At 51.5% G+C, this 25,432-nt stretch overlaps 2 protein-coding genes across 3 annotated transcripts; both read right to left on the reverse strand.

Moving 5' to 3' along the window:
- Window positions 1–285: 285 nt before the first annotated feature.
- Optc (opticin) lies at window positions 286–24,303 on the reverse strand. The gene is made up of 8 exons (XM_041649014.1): window positions 24,297–24,303; window positions 8,514–8,744; window positions 7,300–7,420; window positions 5,722–5,880; window positions 4,887–5,089; window positions 1,145–1,240; window positions 601–795; window positions 286–392 (listed from the first exon to the last, which is right to left on the reverse strand). Exons 2-7 carry the CDS (start codon window positions 8,736–8,738, stop codon window positions 625–627), a joined length of 975 nt encoding a protein of 324 aa, XP_041504948.1. The 5' UTR covers window positions 8,739–8,744; window positions 24,297–24,303; the 3' UTR covers window positions 286–392; window positions 601–624.
- Window positions 13,226–25,224, reverse strand: LOC121446400 (proline and arginine rich end leucine rich repeat protein). 2 transcript variants are annotated; one of them, XM_041649013.1, is made up of 4 exons: window positions 25,088–25,224; window positions 24,297–24,355; window positions 17,656–18,641; window positions 13,226–16,202 (listed from the first exon to the last, which is right to left on the reverse strand). In XM_041649013.1, the coding sequence occupies exons 3-4, from the start codon at window positions 18,623–18,625 to the stop codon at window positions 16,027–16,029; spliced, it is 1,146 nt and encodes a 381-aa protein (XP_041504947.1). In that variant the 5' UTR covers window positions 18,626–18,641; window positions 24,297–24,355; window positions 25,088–25,224; the 3' UTR covers window positions 13,226–16,026. The 2 variants fall into 2 exon arrangements, with proteins under 2 accessions (XP_041504947.1, XP_041504946.1); XM_041649012.1 differs by lacking the exon at window positions 24,297–24,355.
- Window positions 25,225–25,432: the final 208 nt, after the last annotated feature.

The following is a 25,432-nucleotide window of genomic DNA, read 5'->3' on the forward strand; positions in this document are numbered from 1 at the left end:
AGCACTCCATTGCCTGGAATGTCTACCACAAAGCTACCAGGGACACAAGCTAGGGTAAACTCACTGGAAGTTGGCAAATTTTGAGTGTTCGTTCCAGTCGTTTTCAGCATAATATACTTAACTGTGAGGTTATATAATTTAATTTTTCATAATGGCTGTGTTTGACAACTGAACTGCAAAATTCTGGAAAACGTAATTATCAATCTTGTCGGCCTACCCGTCAGCTAAGACGAGACGCCAGCACACCGGTGTTTCCTCTCTCCCACCCTCCCCTCCCAGCCTGCTTCTGTCCCTCTGGCGCCTCCTCGTCCTCCTCTTTCTTTCATGGCTCTCCTGGAATTCTGTGGGAAGACATGGATGGAGAAGACGGAAAAGATCTCTGCAGCTCTTCTCTGAGTAAGGAGCCATAAGGTGTAAGGAAAGAGGAGGGAGAAAAGCAAACTCGGTGGCTGGAGGAGGCTCTCTCTCTCTCTCTCTCTTTCTCTGTGTGTGTGTGAAATTTTGTGACTGCAGCTCATAGGCTGCCTGACACTTGGACTATAGATCACCATTTAGCTGCAGGGATCTAGCGCTCTATCAGTGAGCCCATGAACACCGCACCTGGGAAGAGAGGGCCGTTGGCATCTAGGTGAAGCGCCCCACAGGGAGCCTTGGCAGGCAGAAATAGGCCTCGGGGAAAAGGCTTAGATTGATCGGGTTCCTGTCCAGGCGGATGTCTTCCAGCTGCTGTCGCTCGGGGCTGTGTTCCCTGGGGTCACAGAAGGTGTCTCTTTCCATGGTCTCGATCATGTTGTTCTGGAAGGAACAGCATATGCTGAAGGCTCACAGCAGCTGGAGAAACTGAGGCAGGTAGAGCTGAGACCATACATGGGGAGAAGAGCATGCTTGTGGAGAGTGAAGAGAGAGAGGGAGTTAGGAAAGATGGGAGAAGAAGGAGGGGGTCCTATGGGGGTGAGAAGAGGAGGGGAGATTGAGGGCACAAAGCAGGTGGAATACGGACGGGTACGGGAAGGAAATGCTTCACAAGGAGAGGAGACCAGCATTCATACAGGCCATGCTCGTCCTCGCTGCCCTGAATTCTCCCGGAATCTGTCTTCCACCCTGCTCACTCTCTTTGGCCCTTGGTCTGATCAAGGCTCCTCACCTGCAGGTGCAGGGAGCGCAGGCTCAGAGGCAAAGGCCCAGGGATGGACTCCAGAAGGTTGTCTGCCAGGTAGAGAAACTGAAGCTTCTCCAGTGCCTGTGGGGACACAAAGTGTAGGAGACTGGTGAGTCCTCTCAGGCTCTGGTCATGCAGCGGTGCCCCAGGAGGCCAGCGTCAGGTTGGGCGCACTTGTGGGGTGGGGCTGTCCCTGCCTATCTGTCTGTCTGTCTGTCTGTCTGTCTGTCTCTGTCTCCCCTTCCTCTCCAGCATCTTACTCTGTACCTCAGGCTAGCCTAGAATTCTCTATGTAGCCCAGGCTGGCCTCACTCTTGTGATCCTCCTACTCCATCCTTCCGAGGCCTACGTGTACCACCAAGCCCAGCTAAGGATGCTGGTTCTTTAAGGAGCTTACAGATACCAACTCCATTTGGATGCCAAAAGAAAGCTGCTGCCACTGAGTTCTGGCAGCTGGGGAGCATAAAGGAGCTGTTAATGCTGGCTGGGAGGAACAGATGAAGGCAGGAACAGGTAGAAGGAAGGACCAGGGGACATTTCAGCTCCGTCTCAAGTACTCTGCCACCAGTGAAAAGTCTTCCAAATGCTCCACTCGGACTGGAGAACAAGCTCAGAGGATGGCAGAACTGAATCCAAGGCACACAGACACAAGGGGCATGGGAGTGTTTCAGCACTGTAGAATCAGGGAAGGCCGATCAGATAGGAACTCGGGGAGAGAGCTCAGCCTGCAGGGGGATGGGAGAACAGGGAGGTATAAGCTACCACTTGACAGAGCATCCACCGCCTCCATTTAGCTATCCTGTTATCTCTGCAAATGCTGTGCTCAATCCTGCAGTAGCCGTGTCAAGTGGGCATTATCACCCTCGTTCTATAAATGAGGAAACAAGAGCGGAGGTGACTCACTCAGTGAGCTCAGGTCCTTCGCCTCCAAAGCCCCTTCCTTTTCTGGACCAAGAAAATAGGCCCGAGTGAAGGCAGAGAAGCACCTCCTAATATGGAAGCAGTCAGGATGTCTCTGAAGACTGGAGCAGCCAGGGACCTCCCTGGACAGACAATCCCAGTATTTGCTGCATGGCCAAGAAAACCAGTGTCTGCAGGGCTTGCATCACATCCACCAGTGGCGCGGATACTGTTCTCTGTACCTGCTGTAGGCCCCCAACCCACAGCATCCTGGGAGGGTGGAGGATGCTTGTGAAGAGGACCAGTGAAAGAGCAGCACCCAGCTCTTGGTGAGCACGGTGATGTGTACCACGGTTGTGGCAGCCTCGGGAAGCTGAGGGAGGGGATAACGAGTTTGCCGGTATCCTGGACTACAAAGCAAGACCCTCGTCTATGAATACACATTATGTGTATAAAACATAACATATAATAGAATATATATAAATGGTTATATATACTGCCCTTTTTACCTTCTCTATTTGATGCTTCTATAGATGACTCTTTGTGAAAAGGAGCCTGTCACAATTGAGCATTGCTTAAGGACAGGGATGCGTTCTGAGAAATGAGTCATTGTGAAATTACTTACACAAACCAAAAGGGCTGTGCAGTTACTAGATGACTCACTCTTAGGGGCCACCACCAGGCCCGTAGTCCAGTATTGACAGAAATGTTGTCATGTGGTTGACTGTATTGAGAGACAGAGAGGCTGCGCATGAGATACCAGGCTGTGAAGGCCCTTCCTAGTCCTGCAGCTGGCATGCTGGCTGGTGTATCAGCTGTGCCACCCTTCCCTTGGCGTCCTGGGCTCTTACCAGCCTGTTCCTTGGGCAGTCCCACAGGACCACAATTGTGTCAAATGACTTAATACTTTCCACCAAATCTGTTCAGTAACCCATCAAACTGTGTCTCGAGAATCTGACCATAGAGAGACAGTGATCAGTTACTTTTTAAAAAGATTTATTTATTCATTATGTATACAGTGTTCTGTCTGCATGTGTGCCTGCAGCTCAGAAGAGAGCACCAGATCTTACTCCAGATTGTTGTGAGCCACCATGTGGGTGGCTGGGAATTGAACTCAGGACCTCTGGAACAACAGGCTTAACCTCTGAACCATCTCCCCAAAGCCTCCGGTGATCAGTTACTTGGTGGTAGATTTCAAAACCATTAAGATGGTATGTAGGAGTTGGAGTCAGGGTCAACACTACAGACAATCTGGAGTTCTCAAGATCAGAGTGGGTGAGCAGTTCTGGTGTGAGCAGGTCTGGTGTGAACAGGTTTGGGCGAGCAGGTCTGGTGTGATCAGGTCTGATATGAACAGGGCTGGGTGAGCAGGTCTGGTGTGAGCAGGTCTGGGGCAAGGAAGCCTGGTGTAAGCAGGTCTGGTGTGAAGAGGTCTAGTATAAACAGGTCTGGAGTGAATAGGCCTGGGGTGAGCAGATCTTGGGTGAACAGGTCTGGGGTGAGCAGGTCTGGAGTGAACAGGTCTGGTATGAACAGGTCTGGGGTGAGCAGGCCTGGGATGAGCAGGTCTGGGGTGAGCAGGTCTGGGGTGAGTAGGTCTGGTGTGAACAGGTCTGGGGTGAGCAGATTTGGTGTGAACAGGTCTGGTGTGATCAGGTTTGGGCGAGCAGGTCTGGTGTGAGCAGGTCTGGTGTGAACAGGTTTGGGCGAGCAGGTCTGGTGTGATCAGGTCTGATATGAACAGGGCTGGGTGAGCAGGTCTGGTGTGAGCAGGTCTGGGGCAAGGAAGCCTGGTGTAAGCAGGTCTGGTGTGAAGAGGTCTAGTATAAACAGGTCTGGAGTGAACAGGCCTGGGGTGAGCAGATCTTGGGTGAACAGGTCTGGGGTGAGCAGGTCTGGTATGAACAGGTCTGGGGTGAGCAGGCCTGGGATGAGCAGGTCTGGGGTGAGCAGGTCTGGTATGAACAGGTCTGGAGTGAACAGGTCTGGTATGAACAGGTCTGGGGTGAGCAGGTCTGGTGTGAACAGGTCTGGTGTGATCAGGTCTAGGGTGAACATCTCTGGGGTGAGCAGATCTGAGGTGAACAGGTCTGTGGTGAGCAGGTCTTGTACAAAGAAAGCAAGTGGAACAGATGCACAGAAAAAGGCCAGCACTGCAGTGGTATCCTCACAGAGGCACGGGAGAGTTGCTGGTATTGATTTCCTGTGTTCTGTCCCCACTAACAGGGTCCTGGGACCTGACAGCACTGTGTTTCCCATTCACACAGGTGACAGAGGCTACCATGATGGCATAATGTAAAGCGCTCTTTTCTAGAGAAGAATGTTTAAGAAGCCATAAATGGTGTGGGAGTCTCTGTGTGCTGTGATTACCATTAATGAATAAAGAAACTGCTTTGGATCTATAGCAAGGCAGAACTTAGATAGGCAGGGGAAAGCTAGGCTGAATGCTGGGAGAAAGAAGGGTGGAGTCAGAGAGAAGCCATGAATTCCCTGGAGACAGATGCTGGGATCTTTAGCCTGCAAGCCACTATCACATGGCGATACACATATTAATAGAAATGGGTTAAATTAAGATGTAAGAGTTAGCCAATAAGAAGTTAGAGCTAATGGACCAAGCAGTGATTTAATTAATACAATTTTTATGTGATTATTTTGGGTCTAAGCTAGCTGGGTAGCCAGGAACCAACAAGCAGACCTCCTCCAACACATAAATAGAAAAAGAAGATAAAAACTGGGAATTGATTTTTAGGCCCCAGACCAGGGCTGAGCATGAATTGCTGTGAGGTCAGGGTACATGGGCAGGGTGGGTGTTGTGTGGTGGACTCACCACGAAGGCGTCAGGCTGTATCCCCGAGCTCTGCAGCCGATTCAGGCGGACATCCAGGAACTCGATGCCGCTGGGCAGCACAGGCAGCGCTGCCAGCTGGTTCTCTGAGAGGATGAGATCCTGCAGGGCAGGCAGCAGGCGGAAGGCGTCGTTGTGGATGGAGGAGATGGAGTTGCTGGAGAGGTCAATCCTCTTCAGTTTTGCTGAAGGATGTTGGGAGAGAAGGAAGGGTGAAGCTGGAACAGACATCTCCCCTGGCCCCAGGTGGGATGTGTTTGCCTCCATGCCTTGCTCCATCTTTCTCAAGCGAGTTCTAACTAGCTGCCACCTGAATCAGGTCCAGACCACGAGAAACAAGGCTAAATCACCTCATTCCTCGACAGCTTCCTCCAGAGCTTTGGTTCTAAGGTAGTTACCCATCTTAAAAGGGCCCCGCCCCTACTTCAGAAGAAGAACTAACAAGTTCAAGTTCAGGAATCGCTGCATTCAACCCTCCCCCACCCCCTGTATGACTTACTTTACATGGAGGATGCTGAGGACCTGAAAGGCTACTAGCAATGCAAGCCCAGGCTGCCCACCTCAAGCAGGGAATATGGTAAGAAGTAGCAAAATAAAGAAACAGCAAACAGCTCTTTGGATCACATCAGGGCCACAGAGAGGAGGTGCAGGGAGGTCTAGCCCAGAGCATGTACGGCTTCTGGAACATCCTGGCAATGGCTACTTCCACCACTTTAAACTCTATGGGATTTAGAAGGATCGGGGCGTCTGTCCCTTTGACAGCCTGTGAACTCATGTCTGTGTCCTTGCCACGACCTTTTCCCAAAGCATAACTCACTCAGCCTTTTGAAGTCTCCAGCCTGGATGTGGCTGATGTGGTTGAAGCGGGCGTACAGGTAGGTGGTCATCTGGGGAAGGGGAGGAATAGTCTTGAGGTCTGCATCATCACAGTACACGGAAGAGCCAAGGCACACACAGACCAGGCAGGTAGGCAGGCCTGGCCAGGTAGAAGACAGAACAGAGGGGCTTCAGCCTCTGTGGGCAGTGGTCTTTGCTTTAGCGGATCCCTAAGCCATGAGCATCTGTGGCTTTTAGATTACCTCTGGGTTTTTGCCCAGAACCACCCAGCACAAGGCACCAGACAAGACTCAGGTTCACCCTGGCCTAAAAGAGGACTCACCTCACTACCATCCAGTGCAAGTCCCATTGGTGCGTTCATCAGACTTAGACCCTTTGGAGCTTTCCCTGAGTTAATGTGGCTATTTCTAGGACCTCTGTCTGTCTCTTTCCCAGAGGATCCTTCTTTAGTGACAAAAGGTTCAGTGTAGATGAGGGAAAAAAAAGCCAGAGTGATATGGAAAAGCCAGGGGTTGCTGCCTCTGTCTCAGGAAGAGGAACTGGCTATGTTGAATGTGGCTCCAGGAAGCAGAGCAGAGCCAAAGTGGAGTGGACAGTGCCTGCCGAGCATCCATTTCCTTTTGGGATGTTGTCAGCATCCTGATTTTCCGGTGGGAAGCATCCCTCCCCTGTTCTCTGCCCCTGGTGCTCTCTCTGCACAGAGCGGTCAAGAGACTCAGACATCTGAACAATATTGGTGTCACTTGCTGTCACAAGTCACAGAGCTTACTGAGAGGGAGGCTTTTACCCAAAAGGCACCGGAAGAAAGTTCACAGCCCAGAGATGAGGCAGCAAGAGGGATCAGCAGGGGGCAAGGGGCAGAGAGAGGTCCTGTGCCCTTCTTCCAAGGCTGAGAAAGGCAGGTCCAGCTAAGACCCTTCATGGCCTCTTCAAGACTGAGATTGGGGCTGTGAGAGTTCATGGACTCCCCAGGGAACACCTCAGCCGATCTCAGTATCCCAGGTCCATGCTGGCAAGCATCCGACAGAACAGGACATCTAGTGCCCACGAATCCAAAATCTGTGTCCCAGATTTTGATCCCCAGCAGAGTCAGGGACGCTGCACCCCGGGCCCAGAAAGGCTGCTAACAAAGGTGACTTTATACTGAAGTCGGTGTCATCGCTTCATTTGCTCCCATGCCAAGTGACAGCCGCAGTTATTTCTTCTCCTTAACAGGCATTTAATCATCTCTAATCTAATCACCACTCAAACTGCTCCCCAAGTGATGCTGTTAATTAAGGTAGGGTGGATTTGATAGGGTGTAGGAGTTCCCGCTTGCTTTGCCTCCCACTCAATTTGTGCATAATATTTATGCAGAAGTATCAGGGACAGACAGCCACTCCCCTTTATGGTGGTGGTGTTTGTTTTCACCATGGCAACCTCCCCTTCTTTTCCCGCTGGCATAGGTTCCCTGGCCTTAGCCCTCACCATGCTCCACTTCAGAACTGCCCGGCGCTAGCTTGAGGTTCCTGGGTCTATGATCTGTGTATACTGTGACCTTCGGATTGCGTGCACTTACCATGACTGCTCTGGGAGGTCAGTAGGCTAGTGGTGATAGGCTTGGTCATGGTGAGGTTTGGAGCCACAGTGCTCTGGGAGGGACTGGTTCTTGTTGGGAGAGTCAGGCTGTCCACTTTAGCCTGGAGACACAGCACAAAGCATATCTTCTATGCCTGAGAAGGACTTAGCTGTGGCCTCTGGAAATCTCAGAGACCAAATCGAAACATGCAGATTAAAAGGAGGGAAAGAGAGCAGAAAGAGAGAGCAAGGAAGGGGCCTTGGAGGACATGGCATCTAATATCATAAACAAATGAGGAAACTGAGGTCTAGAGAGGAGAGGGTAAGGGTCAGGTCCCCAGAAGGCCCCAACACAGAGCTGAAGTCTGGATCTCTGGCTCATCCAGGCTGGTACTCCTGTCCTTTCTGCATTGTTCAGGTCGGCCCTAACCCTTTTCTCTACACCAATCCTCATCACATCACAATGGGCAGAGGCTTCTGAGCTCCTGTGCCACGTCACACAGGTCAATCCTTGCATAGGACAGGGGAGAACTTCAGACTAGAAGACAGACTACGAACTAACAAGCTAGCATTTCCCTTTTTTGGGGGGAGAACATGAAGACACAGCTGAGCTTCACCCCATGACATGACTCATGATCCTATCTGGCCACATGGGGAGGTATGTATGAGGTCCCCTGCTGGGAGGGGTCCTACCGAGTGTGCCACATGGACTACGACCTTGGAGGTTAGTGTCCTCTTTTTTGTAGCCTGTAAGTGACAAGTTCCTAAGGAGGGATAAGAATTTGTACCTTGTGCCTGGGAAGACAGCACTGTCGGAAAACGCTTCCCTTGAAGATAAGGGCATGCATTTGATTCACCATACCCTCGTGTGTCTGTTTGCCAGCTCTGTGGTTAGGGCTCATAATCTCGGTGCTGGGGAGGATTGCTGGCCAGCCAGCCTAGCTCACTTGACAAGCTCCAGGCCAGGGAGAGAGTCTGTCTTAAAACGCGACGGACAGCTCCGGAGGAGCAACACCTAAGGCCGTCTGTCTTTTAGCTTCCTATACCTGTGCACACATGCATGTGTATCTGCACACATAGGAATGAACATATATACCCATAAAGAATTTGCATCATATAGAGTAAGAGTTGAAGGCTCAAGAGACTTGTATTACAGGGCAGGTGGAAGGGGAGCTGGCTCTAATCAGGGAACCCAAGTCAGCTGTGTCCTTTCACCTCAGGGGTCTGGTCCCCATAGTCGGCTGGTTCCTCATAGCTGCTCAGGTCAATGACGTCACTGTAGTCCTCCAGGCTCAGGGCATAGTTCCCCACGTGCAGAAATGCGTAAGTGTCACCTTCCTCGGGGCTCTGCTCTTCTCTCTTCCTCTCCCCTGGGAGAGAAGCTGTTCCTGCCTCATGCAGCACCAGGGCCAGCAGACTCAGGAAAGCCAGGAGCCTCATGGGGTTCTGGGGAGAAATAGGAGCGGGAATGGCTGAATCCCACTGATGTCTATCCTGTGGGTAGGTAGTAGAAGGGCCAGTACCTGAGGTCTCTAGTGCCCCGTGGGAATGGCCCACAAAGTCACCCAACCTCCGACCGGCATGTTTGCTCACCCTTGCCCTCCACCACACAGCCTCCTCAGAAGGCTCATCCGCCACTAAGGCTCCTTGAAGACCAGGCTGTGTCCAGAGGGATCTTTAGCCATCCCTCACTGCGGTTCACAGTGCGGCCATCAGTCACTTAGGCTCCCACTAACAGTTCCCACAGGCTGGCTTACTCATCTCACCACAGACAGGCTTAGAAAATCCGGTCCACTCAAGGAGGCTGTCTAAGAAGTCAAGGACAATGGCACTGGGTTTTGATCCTACTGCATGTACTGGCTTTGTGGGAGCCTTGTCTGTTTGGATGCTCACCTTCCTAGACCTGGCTGGAGGGGGAAGGACCTTGGATTTCCCACAGGGCAGGGACCCCTAACTGCTCTTTGGACTGGAGAGGGAGGGGGAAGCGGATGGGGGAGGGGAAAAGAAATGGGAGGAGGTGGACATTTTTAAGTAAAAATAAAAAAAAATAATGCTATGGCAAAAAAAGAAAAGAAAAGAAAAGAAAATCCCGTCCACTCACCTGTGCACTGGACACACTTGCGCATTTGCACAGATACTCTCCAGTAGAGAACCACATATTCAGAACAAACTCTTCGTCAAAAAAATAAAACAAAACTAGCTTTCGAGAAACTACACTAAAGAGACTTTTGTTTCCTTTTGCTTTTGCTTTTGTGATAGGGTCTCACGTACCGTAGATTGGCCTCAAGTTTGCTATGTAGTGAGAAGGACCTTGGGCTTCTGATCCTCCTGCCTCCACCTCCCAAGTGCTGGGATTACAGCTGTGCACCATCACGCCTGGTGTATGAGATGCGGGGTACCAAGCCCCGAGCTTCCTGCATGTTAGCTAAGCTGGCTATCAGGTGGGCCTTCTCCCTAGGCCTTCTTGTGGTTGGTCTAAGGTCACTCATTCATGCAGTCACTTAAACACTCATGGGGTGTCTACTGAGTTGCGGTCTCTGGACTTGCCTCCGGAAATGAATAAGGCCCTGCCCATATTAGGAACAACCAGTTAACTTGGAGGCAAATCTTATAATTGACATACAATGTAAAAGAAGGGTGTTCACTCATAAAACAGACTTAGAAATGGAACTTTTTAGAAACATATTATAGAAACCAGAGAGTCTGTGCGTGGTTGTCAGAGTGTTTTCCCATCATGAAAGCTGGGTAGCTATCTATGGACATGTTTATGTACACCTGTGTGTGCAGATGAGCACACACGTCTGTGCCGTTCACTCACATCTGTGCACACAGGGGGAGGGCTGTGAGCGCTATGGACACTGAAGTGCCTGTGTCTTTGTAGTCAGCATATGTAGGGCCGCATAGGCCTCCTAAAGCCGCAGCACAGGTTTCTTAACTTCAGCTGGACTAAGCGGTAAGTCCCCATCAGCAGCAAAAGGTAGTATCTCTGTTCCCAACCCCCACTCCAACCAAAATATATGCTTTTAAAAACAATTCCTAAGGCAGTTTATTGACCATCCTATAGCTTCTTTGACTGCCCAGTCCTTGCCCTGGCCCTTTTATTTGCATGCCAATATGCATGAGGCCTCCAACCTTGGACCTTACCTTTTAGATGCTTTCGGGTACCGTCTGGCCCTGCAGCTTTCAGGGAGATAAAGGCTCTGATAGAGAGGATGACTGTCTGACTAGGGGACAACTAGACATGCCCTCATCTATTGGCCAGGGGGAGGACAAGGAGTTGGCCCAGGGAGTCATGTGTCTAAGTAGATTTCCCATTCTTTGAGATGTCCTGCTGTTTTCTTTCCTTTTTCCTCAGGGGGTCCCTAATCTGAATTCTTCACTTAATGAACAGGAATTTGTTGTACACACACACATACACTCTCTCTCTCTCTCTCTCTCTCTCTCTCTCTCTCTCCACACCACCTTCTTCTCTGGGGATGGTCAGTCAGATTAGGAGTTTTCCTAAACTAAGAAGGCTCAACTGAAGTTATCTGAAGGGATGAAGTTTGCTGCTCACCCCCCCCCCCCCAGGGATGATGACACTTGACTTCACAGATGGACTGCAAAGAGGAAGGAGTCTGGACTGGGGCACCCCAACCAGCCCCACCCTTAGAGCACTGGGAATCATACTAAGCAGAATCACCAAGGAAGGTTTTAGGGCTTGGGCAAGCAATGCAAAGAGAAACAGGAAGTGGGGTAGAATTTGAAGACCAACTTCAAGTTCACAGAGGTAGTCACTAAGTACAAGACAGAAAGTTCTCTACTCCTGACGGAAGAAAGGACAAGGACAGCAGTGGGGCTTTGGTTTACAGACACCCAAGACATCGTGCCATTGTGCATGGCCTCTAGTCTAGAAACTAACCCCCATTCCCACCGCCATTTCCCAACGATCCCATCTTTCTTTGGGATATGCCCAGATATCCCCAGAGGAGAGCAGGAGCTGGAGAATGCCATCCTGATCCTGCTGCCCAGCTTCTTCACTGATGCTCTCCAGTTCCCTCCTCTTCTTGGGCCACACCCTGAGTCCCAGCTGGGAGGCCCCCTGAATATCATCTATTCAAACTCCCTACTGTAGGGGAAACCGAGGGCCAACGAGGGGAAGCGGCTGGTCCAAGGCCAGCTGAGTTCACAAGGCTTTCAACCTCATCCCAGGAACGCTGAGAACACGGTGACTCTGCCCTCAGAACAGATGGCCTTGGCAAAACCTATGCCCGGCTTGAGATGCCAGGTGAGTGGGCACACCTCATAGCCAGACCCTGAGGAGGCCTCAGCTGGTGTGAGAAGGGGCTTCTGGCAACCCAAGAGGCCACCTGCGAGAACAAGGCTGTTTTGTCTCGGAGATTCCCCCATCCTGGGAATGCTAGCTTTCAGAAGCTTGGCTGGGTGGAGGGAGATAAGACTCCCACGCCAGGAGGACGCCCTCGAAGCAGATGGCCCGTTTGGCTGGCCCTGCTCCTCCATTCTTCTCTTCCAGAGACCCTCGGTCCCTACAGACAGCCCAGAGCGTGTTCCCCTCCCACCTCCTCGCTATTTGTCCCTGCAAGGAATGTAGATGAGATGGTTCATTCATTTCCCCCTGCCACCTGCTCCCACCCTTCTCCCCACTCTCGGCGACACACCCCCTCCACACTCCCGCCATCCGTCACCCACCTCCCCGTCGTCCCACCTCTTCCCCTGAGCATCCGCCCCCGCACTTCTAGGCGGGCGCGGCCAGCCCTGCCCGAGCGCATGCGCCTGCTCCCACGCGCTTTTCTCCAACCCTGTCCGCCGAGGCAAACTCTTTGCGTTGCAGGCTTTCATCCTACACTTTCTCCCAGCTTCTATTCCCGCCTTCGCAAGCTTGCGGTTGTTCCCATGGATTTGGGGGCGTTGGTGGACGGGAACGTGGACCTGTGTGGGAAGCGGCGCGCTGGTGGGCGGGCTCTGTCCCTGATCTGCGAGCCTGGCGAGCTCTGCCCTTTAGGAGAGACGCGAGGCATGCTGATGGAACAGAGGCAGCAGGCCATGTGGACAATAGTGCGGCCAACTGACCCTCCTGCTGCCCTGCTGTGGGCAGTGAGAGAGGGGGGCAGAACGTTCAGGGACCTGCCTGCCTTTTGGTATTACCTGCTGAGGACTGAAAAACCACTACCGACATAAGCTAGACCCAATCCAGCTAGCTACCTTTTTGCTTATGCTCTTTTCCTCCAAGTAATACACTTTCTCCATCTCTTATCTGGCAAAACTAGATCCCTTAAACCCTACTCATGTGAGACTTCCCAGTAGGTCGCCTCTGAATTGCTTATAGTCAACGCCATTACAATTAAGAAAAAGAAATGAATTTGTGGGTGCATCCTACCCTCTTATCAAGTTATTAATCCCCCCCCCCCAAGGCATGGAGCATGCATTGCCCATCTTTGAATTCTTAACTGGGACCTGCCTGGCACACAGTTGATCGGAAGTTGATCAGACAGGGATAAGGGGCCAGGAAATCTGTCGGTTTTCATTCCACACAAGATAGCCTAGGCTGGGAGGGTGGCAAATCCCCTTCTGTAGCCACATTCCCTCTAAAGACAGCCCTAGTGACTAGTCTTTTCGAACTTCTTCTTGGCCTGTAGATCTTTCCAGGTGATTTGTCCTTGGCTCTCTGCCCTGGGCCCTTTCCATGCACACTGCATTTCCCCAATTTGTCTATAATCTTTCCTTGGACAGAAAAGGTGACCATGAATCTTCCGGAGTCTGCCTTGGTTCTGAGCGCTGCGAAACTCTACAGTGTGATGTCTGTGGGTTCAAAGAACCTGGCTGTTTCAGTTTCAAACGGAGCGATTAGATTTCTGGTCTGACTTCAGGAATCATTTTTCATGCAGGTTATGAGTTTGGGGGAAATTCGCTGAGAATAGGCTCTGGGATATCTCTGCTCCAAATCATTCATTTATTGTGACAAGGATTTACTATGTCACCTTGGCTGGTCTCAGACTCTGAGAGATCTGTCTGCCTGTTACCTGAGTGCTGGAATGAAAGGTGTGCACCATTACTCCTGGCTCCTAGGAGCTTAAGGTATTTGGGGGACGAAGATGTGACTCAGAAGTTAAGAGCATTTGTTGCTCATCTGGGGGATCTGGGTTTGTTTCTCAGCACCCACATGGAGGTCCTCAATCATTCATATTCCCAGTTCCAGGGGATCCAGTACCATTGTCTAACCTCTATGAGCACCAAGCATGAATGTGGTACACACACATACATGCAGGCTAAATACCTCTACACATAAATACATCTAAAAAGTGCTTCTTAAGAAAGGTATTTTCTTCACCCATCTGCTCAGCAAGATGTAGGGAGCGGGGTAGCAAGACAGCATTGGACCCGTCCCCATGCTCAGGTTCATGCTGGGTATTTGTCCGTATGACTTTATTTCCTCTGCTATGAAGCTTGTTGAAATGTCCAGAGTCAATATGGTCTTTAAGAGAATAGATAAGATGTACAGCGCGCACACACACACACACTCACCTACGCGTGCACCTGCATGTATAGATGCCAGTGGTGCTGAGTGAATGAACTTGTGTGAGAAGGGGCTTTCTAAACCCAAATGTAACTTGCACACACGCACACTGTGTGTGTGTGTGTGTCTGTGTGTGGTGTGTCTGTCTGTCTGTCTCCTGTAAAGCCAGTTTAGCTCTAGCTGGCAGCTGCGGAGAGCAGTGGGGTAAGCTGGCATGTTCTAGGTGGAATGATGGGCTGCCGATGGTGTGACCGCTAGTTCAGTCTACAGGATCAGTGCCCACCCCCATCTCTAGCGGCCGCAGGAGCTGTGCTCCCTACGGGCCTCCCCAAAGGGGTTGAGGCTGCAGGTTGTACATAGATGCAGGAGGGGCTTGTCCAGGCCGTAGCACCAGGTTGCTTTCAGCCGTAATACTGTAATGACTTTAAGCAGGAGCCTTGGAGAAACCAGCTGCAACTAGGAAGAACAGGGAAGTTGTACAGCGAGGGGCAGAGAGCCTGTGTGAAGTGGGGCTCTATTTTCAATCTTGAGCAGATGAGAGATGTGATCAAGAATATAAATGGGCTTTCTGGACTGTCGGGCCCAGCCTAATCCAATGTCTTGAAACAGTTGTGTGACACTTCCCCATCCTAATGTGGGTGGGTCCTGTGCTCCCCTTACTTCCAGAACATTCACCTCCCCATGTTTCTCCTATCACACACTCAGGGAACAGCGGCAGGGCAGGTTCAGCCTCCCCTAGAGGGAAGGGAAGGACAGGAGAGGCCAGAAGCCCAGGTTCTTGGAAACCTGCCAAGTTACTCACCTGGGCTAGAAAGGGAGGGTAGGGAAGCCTTTGGAGGAGGGGCCCTTGTGCAAGGAATAACTTACTGCAAGGGGGCGGGGTAACACCACTTGTCCTGCATTAGGTATGCTCCGGAAGAGTGTGCACAGACATGCAACACAGCTGAGAGGACTTTGGAGGAGCATCCCACCTACTTACGTCCTGAGCACGTATGTGGAGGCCGAGAGCAAGAGACCTGGCAAGGCCCAGGCCAAACTAGCTTCCGTTTGACTCCCAAGGCTTTCCCATTCACACCCACTCATATGGGGACGAAGCCCCAGTTCTGTCCTTCCCTTCAGATCCTTAGGGAGAGAGACGCTCAGCCAGTCACCCATGGGCCCCTTCCCCCAAGGAAGCTGTTTGCAACAGCCCCACAAGGAGAGCGGAGTCGGCTGTGACCTTCGCCAGCCACCAGATGTCACTGATGAGTCTGCTTTAGAGGTAGAGGCTCAGCCCCAGTGTGGAAGAGGCTTCTGGGAGATTTCCAGGTGCTCCACCCTCTTTTCCCTGTTTCTCAAGAACTGCCTTTGGGGTGGGGACTGGGTCGTGCACATAACAGAGTCTGGGATGCTGCCTCTTGGCCTTCCACTGTGAACACTGTCCTCCACGGCTTTGTGTCTCTTGTCAGGTTTGGGTCAGGGAAACTGTAGCCCATCTACACCCACACAGGCCCATTCTGGGGCTCTGGCTCCCAGCAGCACACATTAGCTAAATTCTAGTTTCTTGAACCATTCTCCTCCCTGGCTGAGACCCAGCCAAGAAGGTGTGTGCTGTGCTTGGCCTGGAGTAGGAAGAGAAGGAAAGGCTGATGGAGACACTTGTGGGGAGCCCTGACCCTCCACCCCACCTCAGTCATCCCCTCACACTTCCTCCTGGAGAACGTAGGCAGCAGAAAGCAGGTTGGTGTCTGGTGTCAGGAAACAGGGAGGCAGAGCAATAGTTTTGGAAGGAGACCTGGGTTTGTCAGCCTTCTTGAGGCAATGATGCCCAAGGTGTAGGAGCACTCAGCAGAATTTCCCAGGGTTCTCCTCTGGGATGACTTCCAATTCTTGCTTGACTAAGACTAAGAAAAGGTATCCGTCCATTACCTTACCCAGGGAGGGAGGGATACGTATGCTTCTGTTGGCCCACGCCCATGTTTCTGAAGCAAGGGAGACCAAAGAAGAAGAGAAGTTTTGCCTGGCAGGGTGTCTTTGGACCGGGTGGGGGATCTCGCTTTAGAGCTGGAGGAGGACACACGGCATTTCCCATCTTCAGAAAGGGACAGGAAGAAAGGCAGAGCCGGGAGCAAGAGAGGCAGAGAGAGACATGATGAGACAGAGAGACATGATGGGCACCAGAGCTTGGGCCACCAGCCTTCAAGTGCTGTCAGGGAGTCCAGCTCTGGGCACAGCCTAGATGACCACAGACTGCAGGAGGCGGAAACACATCATTAGATCCAGCGGGATGGGCGGCTTCAGGAAATTCCCATCCAGCCGCAGGTAGCGTAGGTGAGGCACATTCTCCAGATCCGAGGAGAAGTCATGGAAGGCCACGAGGTTGTTGGGGCAAATCTGGGTCCCGTTGATTTCTGTGGAGAGAAGAGGAGAAGTCAGCCACAGAGAAACTGGCAGCACGGGCAAGGAAAAGGGGATGCCAGCCAAGAGTGTGAACTCTATAGATCTCCTCTCTGGACAGAATGACTTTGGCTAGGTGTGACTGTAGATCCCCTCCAGAGTCAGTCACATGATTCCCACTGGGAACGGTGGGCAGTTGCACTGCTTGCATGGATGGTTTATTTAAGGACTAAGTTCTCATCTTTTTCTGAGCTTTTCTGCTGGTGCGCTACTCAGAGTATTGTACCCCTAGGTTGACCTTGAACTCTCCATCCTGCGTCTCAAGAGTTAGAATTACAGGCATGTGCCACCACATCCCGTGGGCAGAGGGTTTTTTGTTTTGTGTTTTTGAGACACAGTCTAGTGGAGTCCAGGATTGCTCGGAACTCCCGATTCTCTCGCCTTCACTCCCAAGTGCTGGGGTTGCACACACGTATCCTCATGTCTGAGCTGACATTTTTGACTAAAGTAAAATTGAGCTGCAGCCTCCCATCCTGGGCTCCAGTTGACACACCAAGCTCAGGACCCTGTAAGTGTGCCTTAGGAAACTGTCTTGGCTAAACATTGCAACCTTTCATATAAACTCAGGAATCAGATAAACATTCCCCTGTCCTGTCTTTATAAGTTCTATACCCTGACTGCGTAATTGCTTCTCTTAGTCCTCTTCATGGGCTTTTTTTTTTTGGTTTTTCGAGACAGGGTTTCTCTGTGGTTTTTGGAGCCTGTCCTGGAACTAGCTCTGTAGACCAGGCTGGTCTCGAACTCACAGAGATCCGCCTGCCTCTGCCTCCCAAGTGCTGGGATTAAAGGCGTGCCTCACCACCGCCCGGCCTCTTCATGGGCTTTTTAAAACCAAGGCGTAGATTTGGGAAGTTCCCTGCCATGGCTGCTGCTGGCTTCTTTTGCAGAGGCAGGCTCGGAACACGAGCACTTTGTATCTCTAGTCTACTTGTAGGAAAACACCCAGCAGTGTTCCTGTGTCTATCCTATTCATAGGTCCAGTGGCCAGAAAAGCTGATGCTGTTGAGAAAGGATGGAGACAGAAAACCTCAAGCACAGTGCTCAGCACACTTCATACAAGCACGATTAGGTCATCCTATTGACTTTGTTTTAGAAGATATTATTGCCACCCTCATTTTACAGTAAGGAAACATTTTATATGGGTAGAATATCTTTTTCAGAGGCAGCAAATAGTGAGGCCATAGTCAAAACTAGTGGGATCTCCCCCCCACCCCCACACCTTTCTTCAGTGCTAGGTATGGAATGTAAGGTCTTATGCATATGAGAAAAAAACTCTAAGTCAGGCAGTGGCGGCATAGGCCTTTAATCCCGGCACTCTGGAGACAGAGGCAGGCAGATCTCCTGAGTCTGAGATCAGCCTGTTCTGCTCTCCCCTGTGACCGGCCTGCAAACCACCCCCCCACTCACTCTCGATGCTGTTGTTGTTGAGGTACAGGTGCTCCAGCTTGTTGTTGATGGCCGGTACATTGCTGATCTTGTTGTGTGCCAGGTGGAGCACCAGCAAGTTGGAGATGTTGAAGGAGTTTTTGGGGAGCCCTCGGTCGGACAGCTTGTTGTAGTTCATGCGGATGAAAGCAAGGTTGGGGAAGTTCTTGAAATAGTCTTTGGGGATGGTCTCGATTTTGTTGCTGTCCAGGTAGAGCTGGTGAATGACCGGGGGCACCTTGGGCGGCATCTTTCTCAGGATGTTGTGGGCCAGATTGAGCTGCATGAGGTTCTTGAGGCCCTGGAAGGTGTCGGCCTTGAAGACGCCGTCACTCAGTCGATTGTGTTGCAGATCCAGGAGGAGCAGGTTCTCGAGCTTACTGAACACACCGGGTGGAATCCTGGAGATGTGGTTCTGGCTCAGCCTCAGCTGCTCCAGGTTCCGGGGCAGAGCTGACGGCACCTCTTCCAGCTGGTTCTTCTCCATGTAGAGGAATGCCAGGCCCGGGAGCTTCTCCAGCACCCTTTGATCCACCTTGCGAATCCGATTGTTGTCCAGGTTAATCCACCTCAGGCCTGTGGCATTCTTGAAAGAGTCCAGAGGGAGCTCGGTGATGAAGTTGTTCTGCAGGTAAAGGTAATGGATGCGGGGTGGGATGACAGGGACCTTGCGAAGGTTTCGGCTGTCACAGTAGAGGGCTGATGGGAAGTCAGGGGGGCAGTAGCATTCCCGAGGACAGTCAGGGAAGACAGAGGGAGGGCCAGGAGGAAGGGGTGGAGGAAGGTCTGTCGGCTCTACTGGCTCTGCTGGCTTGTGGGGCTGAGGAAAGCTGGGTGTGGGCCTTGGCTTGGGTTTCCGCCTAATCCCAGGCTTTGGTCTTGTTGGTTGGCCTTGGGCCACTGAGGCCAAGAGGAGGAGAAGTGGGAGGAGCCAGAAGAAGGATGCCCTCATGATCCAGGTGATGTACCTGCAGGGAGGAAACTGGGAATAATTGGCCTGCTGGGCCTCAGAATTAGAAGTCATGTCTGCAGTGGGCTCCTCAAGAACTAAATCCTGAAGAGAGAGAGAGGCAGAGCCAGGGACCTGAAGAGCAGGCGAGGACCTGGGGCTGTGGGATTCTTCGAAGGGAACCCCCTATGGGAAGGTATATGTTGGTAGAAAGCACAGGTGCTGGGAACCCTGAGTCTTTTTTTTCTCTAAGATTTATTTATTATGTACACAGCGTTCAGCTTCCATGTATGCCTGCAGGCCAGAAGAGGGCACCAGATCTCATTACAGGTGGTTGTGAGCCACCATGTGGTTGCTGGGAATTGAATTCAGGACCTCCTGAAGAGCAGTCAGTGCTCTTATCCTCTGAGGCATCTCTCCAGCCCCGGGAACCCTGAGTCTTAAGGCACTTTGGAGACCTTTAACTGGGGGTGGGCTCTCCCCAGCTGTAATATGAGATTACCTCTGCTCCTATAAGGAGAGTGCTCAGCCATAGAATGACATCAAGAATCCGGATGCTATTTATATCACCCCTCCTCCGAGAAGAGTTCCCGAGCCTTTTCAGGGGGCTGCTGGGATATGGCCCAGAGTCCTAAGCAGTGGGGCTGCGCGACTCCTTACAAACCCCGTATGGCAGTGGTTTTCAAAACATGCCTGCATTTCTGTGAACCCCCTGAGAGGGGACCCCCAAGGTGTCTCCTGTGCTAGCATGAACAGTCTTGCTCCTTAAATCTGTTATAGACAGAGATAGAAATACTGAGAAAGATAAGAACACACACACACACACACACACACACACACACAGAGGATGGTTAGACAAAGCATTTGAAGAAAAAAAAAACATCATTGCTAAAATTGGCCTGCAATCTGCCCCCCATATCCAGCCCCTGCTGTTTATAATGTTGAGTCTGGAGGAAAGAAGTGGCCAGTGGAGGCCGGAAGGCTGTTTGACAATGGGCACAGGACACCAAATCCAGGAGGTCTCCTGAAAGGGAAATGCTCAGACACCAGCACTCAGCCACTCACCCGTGCTCTGTCCCCTCCCCTGCACTTGGCTCAAAGAGTGCCGGTCTTTGCCAACATGAGACATGCCAAGAATTCCTCTCCAGATGTAGAGGCCCTTGGGAAAATAAACAGGAAAGGAATAGAAAGACGTGGGGGACACTTTCTTTGCTTTAGAGCTGCCATTGTCGCTTCAGAGACTTTGGAATTGGTAGCATTGAAATGAAGTATTAGGAAGAACTTCTGGGTAGCCTTAGTGACACTGGGATCAAGAGCAGAAGGGGCTTTTGGGTGACTCTGCTGCCTTGTCTGGTTGGTGTTAGGAATATTTCCTAAGCGAGCTCTCTGACGACCCAAAAATTCCCAATCAAGCCAAATCAAAACAGGCCAAATTAAGAAATATCCAGGTTTAATGGGAGATCTGTGCTCTCAGGTGGCCCCGAGGGGGAAACAGGAAGCCGCAGAAAAGCGACCCCCAGGAGGAAGAAAGGGGGAGCACGTGTTCTTCTTTTGGGGGATCACTTAAGTACCCTGGGGAGTGGTCCTGTTGAAGTCCAGACCAGGCCTGGGGGCTGAGATAGATGCCAGGGACTGGGGCCTAGGCTTGCAGCCTAACAGTTGGAGCTAGGTTGAAAGAGGGGAAATGCAGAATGATCGTCCTAGCTGAAGAGTGCCATCTCCCAGTGCTCCCTCTCGGGCCTGGGGTAAGAAGGGCACAGGGAGAGGGCCCTGTACCTTGAATCCCTGTAGCTCCTCATCCCTGATACTGTCCATATCCCATCACTGGCTCCTCGGATCTTCCTCACTACTGTAGCTCTGGGGATGCAGGCTTCTTGGGGTTCTTAGAGGCAGAATGAGCTAGAATGTCCCTAGCTTGTAACTAAACCCTGTGATCATGGCCTCCAATCTAGGCCTCCATCTCCCACCGACCCCCCCCTGAGCCCCTATCAATGGCAAATCTTCCTTTGCTTTTTCTAGGGGCTATGTTCTACTTGCTTTGATCTAGGAAAGGAGCAGGGGTGGGGGTAGTCCCCAAGTTGTGTGTCAGATGCTCAGGTGGGGCTGAATGTGACAGATAACAGGCAAGCAAGCAGAGCTCAGATGGGCAGAATCGAACTGTGCCTGTTCCCAGCCATTTATGTACCACACACACACATATACAAGCACGTGCATGCGCATACACACACACAGGCACACACACACACATACCCCTCTTTGCCCCCCCCCCCCCGCCTGTACCACTTTGTACATACACTCAGACCTCTCCCATACATGTGGGCAAACACACCTTCTTGGTGACCTTTGTATGTTGGTCTATGTGAGAAGGAGGGTAAAATGGGGAAGACAGAGGCCATACTGCCTGGTGTTTCTTTCTCCCGTCTGGGGTGGGTTTCTTAGACAAACCTCTCAGGTACATTTAGAAGGTCATTTCCCCCGGGCCTTCTGTGACAAGGGACTGAGGTTAGATTCTTGGTTTATCCGCACTGAGCTTCTCTGAAAAGACTAGAAAGATAATGTGTTCCTCGTGTCCCTTGAACTTGAGCCCTGTTCCCAGATCCCAAACAGGACTCTATAACTGGTGTTAGGAATTCACATTTTTATAAGGCTTTTCGTCTTCCTGAAAACAGAAGTCATATCATGGAGAAGCGAAGAGAAGTGACGCTCTCCCATTCCAAAAACCACTGGAAAACACGAGTCTTTCAACCCTGATTTGTTTTTTTGTTCTTTTTGAATCTCTTTGTTTACAAATTATCCAGAAGTCTGTAGGCCAAATTACCCCCACACTGTGAGAAACCTTGCCCCAAGGCCAAAATTAGTTCCCTGACTGAAGTTCCCTGGTTCTCTTTGTTTTTGTCACCAAAGGCACTTCCAAGGGACCCCAAGTTAGCCAAACTAAGCTTTCCAGGGGGCCCAGCAGAGTCTGCCTGTAAGGAACAGTGTCCTGGACAGCCTGGCCTCTGTTGCTGGGGGAAGGGCTAGGTCTCCTGTGTGCAGAACAGCCCTGGCTCTACTGGCAGGGCTATCCCAAGGGGAAACTCGTTCAGCTCTACCTGCCTGTCTCAGGCATGGGGTTCCCCAGACATTCCTCATCCTCACCTCCAGGCCAGTGTCTTTGGAAACTCTCTGTTCTGGCTCTCAAGCCTAGAGCCCCAGGAGGTTCCTCAAAACAAGTTTCCTGGCTCTAAAGTGGGCCTTTTCCATGGGGAAAGAGGATCAGCCCTCCCCTCTTTTAGGCCCTGGGCTAAACCAGAGTACACAAGGAAACTGTGTTCTTTTCCGAGGCCTTCCTCAAGGGCACACCCCTTCCTGCTGAGCGGGGCTGTCCTAGGCTTCTGGGGAGCTCTCACTGTAGAGCCTTTCTCTCCAGTCATACCCCTGCTGCTCTAGCATTCCATAAAGGACAGCTGAGACACACTGGCGGTCACCCCACTCCAGAGGGGTTTTTAGTTTCACCAACAAAGCCCAGAGACAGGGCCCTACGATCCCTTCTTCCGTGTCATTAGCTCCCTTAGGGTGGGGTGTCTGTGCTTAAAATCACTTATGCCCCTGAAAGCATACCTCCCCAGGTCCTGTCCAATCCCAGTCCCTACTGGTCCTGCTCACCCTCAATCAATGAGTGCTACATGACCACACCCCTCACTAGTTAAACTCCTGCAGGCAGCTCTCCAGCTCTGGCTCAGGAAAGGCTGCTGCTTCCCCGACCCCAGTTCACGCTCTGTCCTAAGAGATCTGGCAACTCAAATTTCAGTTCTGACAGCGTGGATCTGGGCTTGAATCCTGACCCTGACTCTCCCATGGGGGCCCAGGCTTGACATGAGTGTGAGGCTGGGATGAGCTCATGCATCTGAGGGCATGTTCTAGAAAGCAGGCTCTGCGAATGATAGAGAGAGCTTGTTTATGGGGAGCAGGCTCTGGGAGAGGCTCCCCGAGTTTAAAGTGAGACAGTCCTCTTTCCTCCCTGCCCTGTTTGTCTGTGGTAAGAACCCAGGGGTTGTCAGTGTTTGGGCTCCTGCAGCATGGGGCTAGGGTACTGTGGGCCAGGACAGCCCAGGGAGGGTGGTCCTTCTAAATGCACAGCATGAACTGGGGTTGGGCAAAGCTTCCCCGCTCCCCCCCCCCCCTTATCAGATGTAAGTGGCACAAGCAACTTAAAAAGGCAGTGCAGATCAAAACGTGTTAAAAACAAGTTTAACACTATGTGCAGAGGAACCGCCATGTTCCTGTTTGAATAGGTGGATAGAAACAGAAAGGAAGTTTTGTGGTCATAGGGAACTAGTCTGAAAGGGCAAGCTCCCCATTGGAGGGGATGGGGAAGAAATCAGACAGACAAAAAAATCCCTAATAGCCTGCTGCTCCCTAAATCTGCCTTTCTGCTTCTCTCCCCAGCAACTTTAAACCTTGCCTAACGCCAAGAAGAATCCACGTGAGACAGGATGTGGCTATAGATTCTGATTCTCTCCTGCAACCTGTTTTAGCTGGGTACCACTACATCCACTACACAAGCCTGTTTCCTCATCTAGCAGGCGTGCTCGACACCTCTGAGGTGCTAAAGATCAAGACCAGGGTTCTGTGGATACTATGCAAGCTGAGCTGCAGCCTCAGTCTGGGTGTCGTGAGGGTTAAACCAGTCGATGTGCAAAGTGTGCGCTCAGGGTGTGTAAAGGGGTTGCTGGTACCACTTTGAATTAATGGTTTGTTTATATTTAGTTTTGTTTTTCTATCAGTCATTGGTTAACATCCTCCATCCCTCTACTGCTGGAAGACAGGGGTCTTTCTTACAATACTAGGTCTTCCACTCAGAGAAACTTCACCACCTTTGAGGCTCAAAAGACCACACTCGACAGTCAGAACCAGCTGGCTGGAACTTCCCAGACACCTGGGCAAAGCTCACTGTATCTCCATCCTGACTGTCTAGCCCAGATCTCTGCTTTCTGTAGCAAGTGGGGACCCTGGCCAGCAAAGGGCCATCTCTCTTTTCTGCTGGTTGTGGCTTCTCCCAGCCCGCTGCTTTTTGTTCCTTTCAGCCTCAAGATGCTCTACCCACATGTCCTCCAGGAAGGTAAGGGTGGGTAAGGAACTTATTATTAACTAGTCTGTCCTCTGAGAGAGTCAGAGTTGTGGATCACAGGCAGAGGGCATCTAAAAGGGATGGCTATAGTGCCCAGTGCCAGCTCTTGGGTGCCTGGGATAGGTATCCTAGCAGATAAGAGGAGCTGTCTTGAGATAACTTCTTTTCTTTCTAGAATGTTCTGTGGGAATATGGTTGCCCAGGCTTACAAAGGTGATGATGATGGTGGAGGGAGGCAACCATATGAGAGTGCCTGTTCCCTCCAGGATCACTCCCACTGTTGGGACTATGGGGTTCCTTTTCCAGGAAGCCACATAGCCCTCTGTGCCTTGAACACTCGGGAAGTCTCAGGGTGCATTAAAACAGCTCTGGGCTCCTTGGGCCCTGTTCGATCGGTCAGTAGTGACTGTCTGGCTTCCATATTCCCTGCTACTGTCTAGGGGCTTCTGGAAATCACCCTTCTGGCTGCCATGCCCCCTCCCCTATTGCTGGAAGGGAGGGAGTTATGAAAATAAGGTTCTCAGGATCCCCTCCCTCCCCTTCCTCCACTTGAAGTCCCCTTACCAACTGAATGGTCAGGATAATTTCAGAGTAACTTCAGAGAGAAATGGATCTCTGACTACCTGCAGGGAAAAGAAAAATTGTTAACTTGGAGTTAAGGCCTCCAAGACTTGCAGGCTCCATCGACTTCTCTTTGCAAAAGCCAAGTGGTTTGGACCAGGGAGGCAGGAATTCAGGCTGCTGAGAAGATACTGTGTGGGCCCTAGAGCCACTTCTCTCTCCCTCCTACTTAATTAAGCTCAAAAGAAAGAGGAAAATCACCCGCTTGCTTACGTCCTCCCTGCTAAGCCAAGACATGACTGTCTTCTGGCTCTGTCATCTCAGCGGGAGGACACTTTCTCTCCAGTCTTGCAGCTGAGGAGGCAAGTGAGAGGGTAAGAGACAAGACCCAGCGTGTGTGTGTGTGTGTGTGTGTGTGTGTCTGTGTGTCTGTGTGTGTTTCTGTCTGTCTGTCTTCTGCAGTGTGTGACAAAAGGTGCAAAGAACTGGGTTCTAGTGTCCGGTTTCTATGGCAACACCTACTCTGTTGAAATTCTGTGTGCGACACAGCTCTGTGTGTTCAACAAACATCTGCCCTTGAAGAAAGTTTAACTTCAGCAGCAAGCAAACACAAGGACAGAGGATGCTGAGGAGACATGAGGGTGTCAGCAAGAAATGAGGAGCTCCATGAGAGAGGAAAAACAAGGAGGAGGAAGGGAAGGAGGGAGGAAAGAAAGGCTGGACAGAGCTAGAGGGAACCCTTGGAGGAAGGAGCCTTCTAGTCTCCAGCCTTCTCCCTACTGCCCTGGGCTTACCTGCACACACCTGCCTCTCCTCTGGACTGTGGGGCACTCCTCTCTTCCTCCCCACCCTTTGGTGGAGCTGGGGCAGCCGAGAGCCAGCTAGGAGTTCTGGTCTCCCAGTGGTGCCTGTCTGCGTGTGTCTGCCTGACTTTCTTCCACCAGATCCTATTGGGGTGGGGAGGTTAGGTTAGGAGGAGGGAGGGGCAGATCAGAGGGGGAGGGAAGAGAGGAGAGAGGGAGGGCGCTTGGGAAAGGAGGAATGACAATACAGTCTTTATTTGGCAGCCAAAACTGCACAGCCCTCGTCCACACCCGATGCCCACTAACGGCTCACTTTTAATAACGTTTCCCTGCTCC

This window comes from Microtus oregoni, unplaced genomic scaffold, assembly GCF_018167655.1.
Source record: "Microtus oregoni isolate MIOR12 unplaced genomic scaffold, Mior012 000003F_ref0000135, whole genome shotgun sequence".
In the NCBI taxonomy this organism is placed as follows: domain Eukaryota; kingdom Metazoa; phylum Chordata; class Mammalia; order Rodentia; family Cricetidae; genus Microtus; species Microtus oregoni.

Bases quoted from the DNA above. Each gene is read 5' to 3' on its own strand.
- Optc (XM_041649014.1), bottom strand. From the start codon at position 8,738: ATGAGGCTCCTGGCTTTCCTGAGTCTGCTGGCCCTGGTGCTGCATGAG. The intron at 7,421-8,513 runs GTGAAAGGACAC...CTGTGTCTCCAG, and splicing joins ATGGGGACCAGACCCCTGAG to GCTAAAGTGGACAGCCTGAC. The intron at 5,881-7,299 runs GTAAGTGCACGC...CTACCTGGCCAG, and splicing joins GACCTCCCAGAGCAGTCATG to GCCTGCCTACCTGCCTGGTC.
- LOC121446400 (XM_041649012.1), bottom strand. From the start codon at position 18,625: ATGAGGGCATCCTTCTTCTGGCTCCTCCCACTTCTCCTCCTCTTGGCC. The intron at 16,203-17,655 runs GTGAGTGGGGGG...TTCTCTCCACAG, and splicing joins CAACAACAACAGCATCGAGA to AAATCAACGGGACCCAGATT.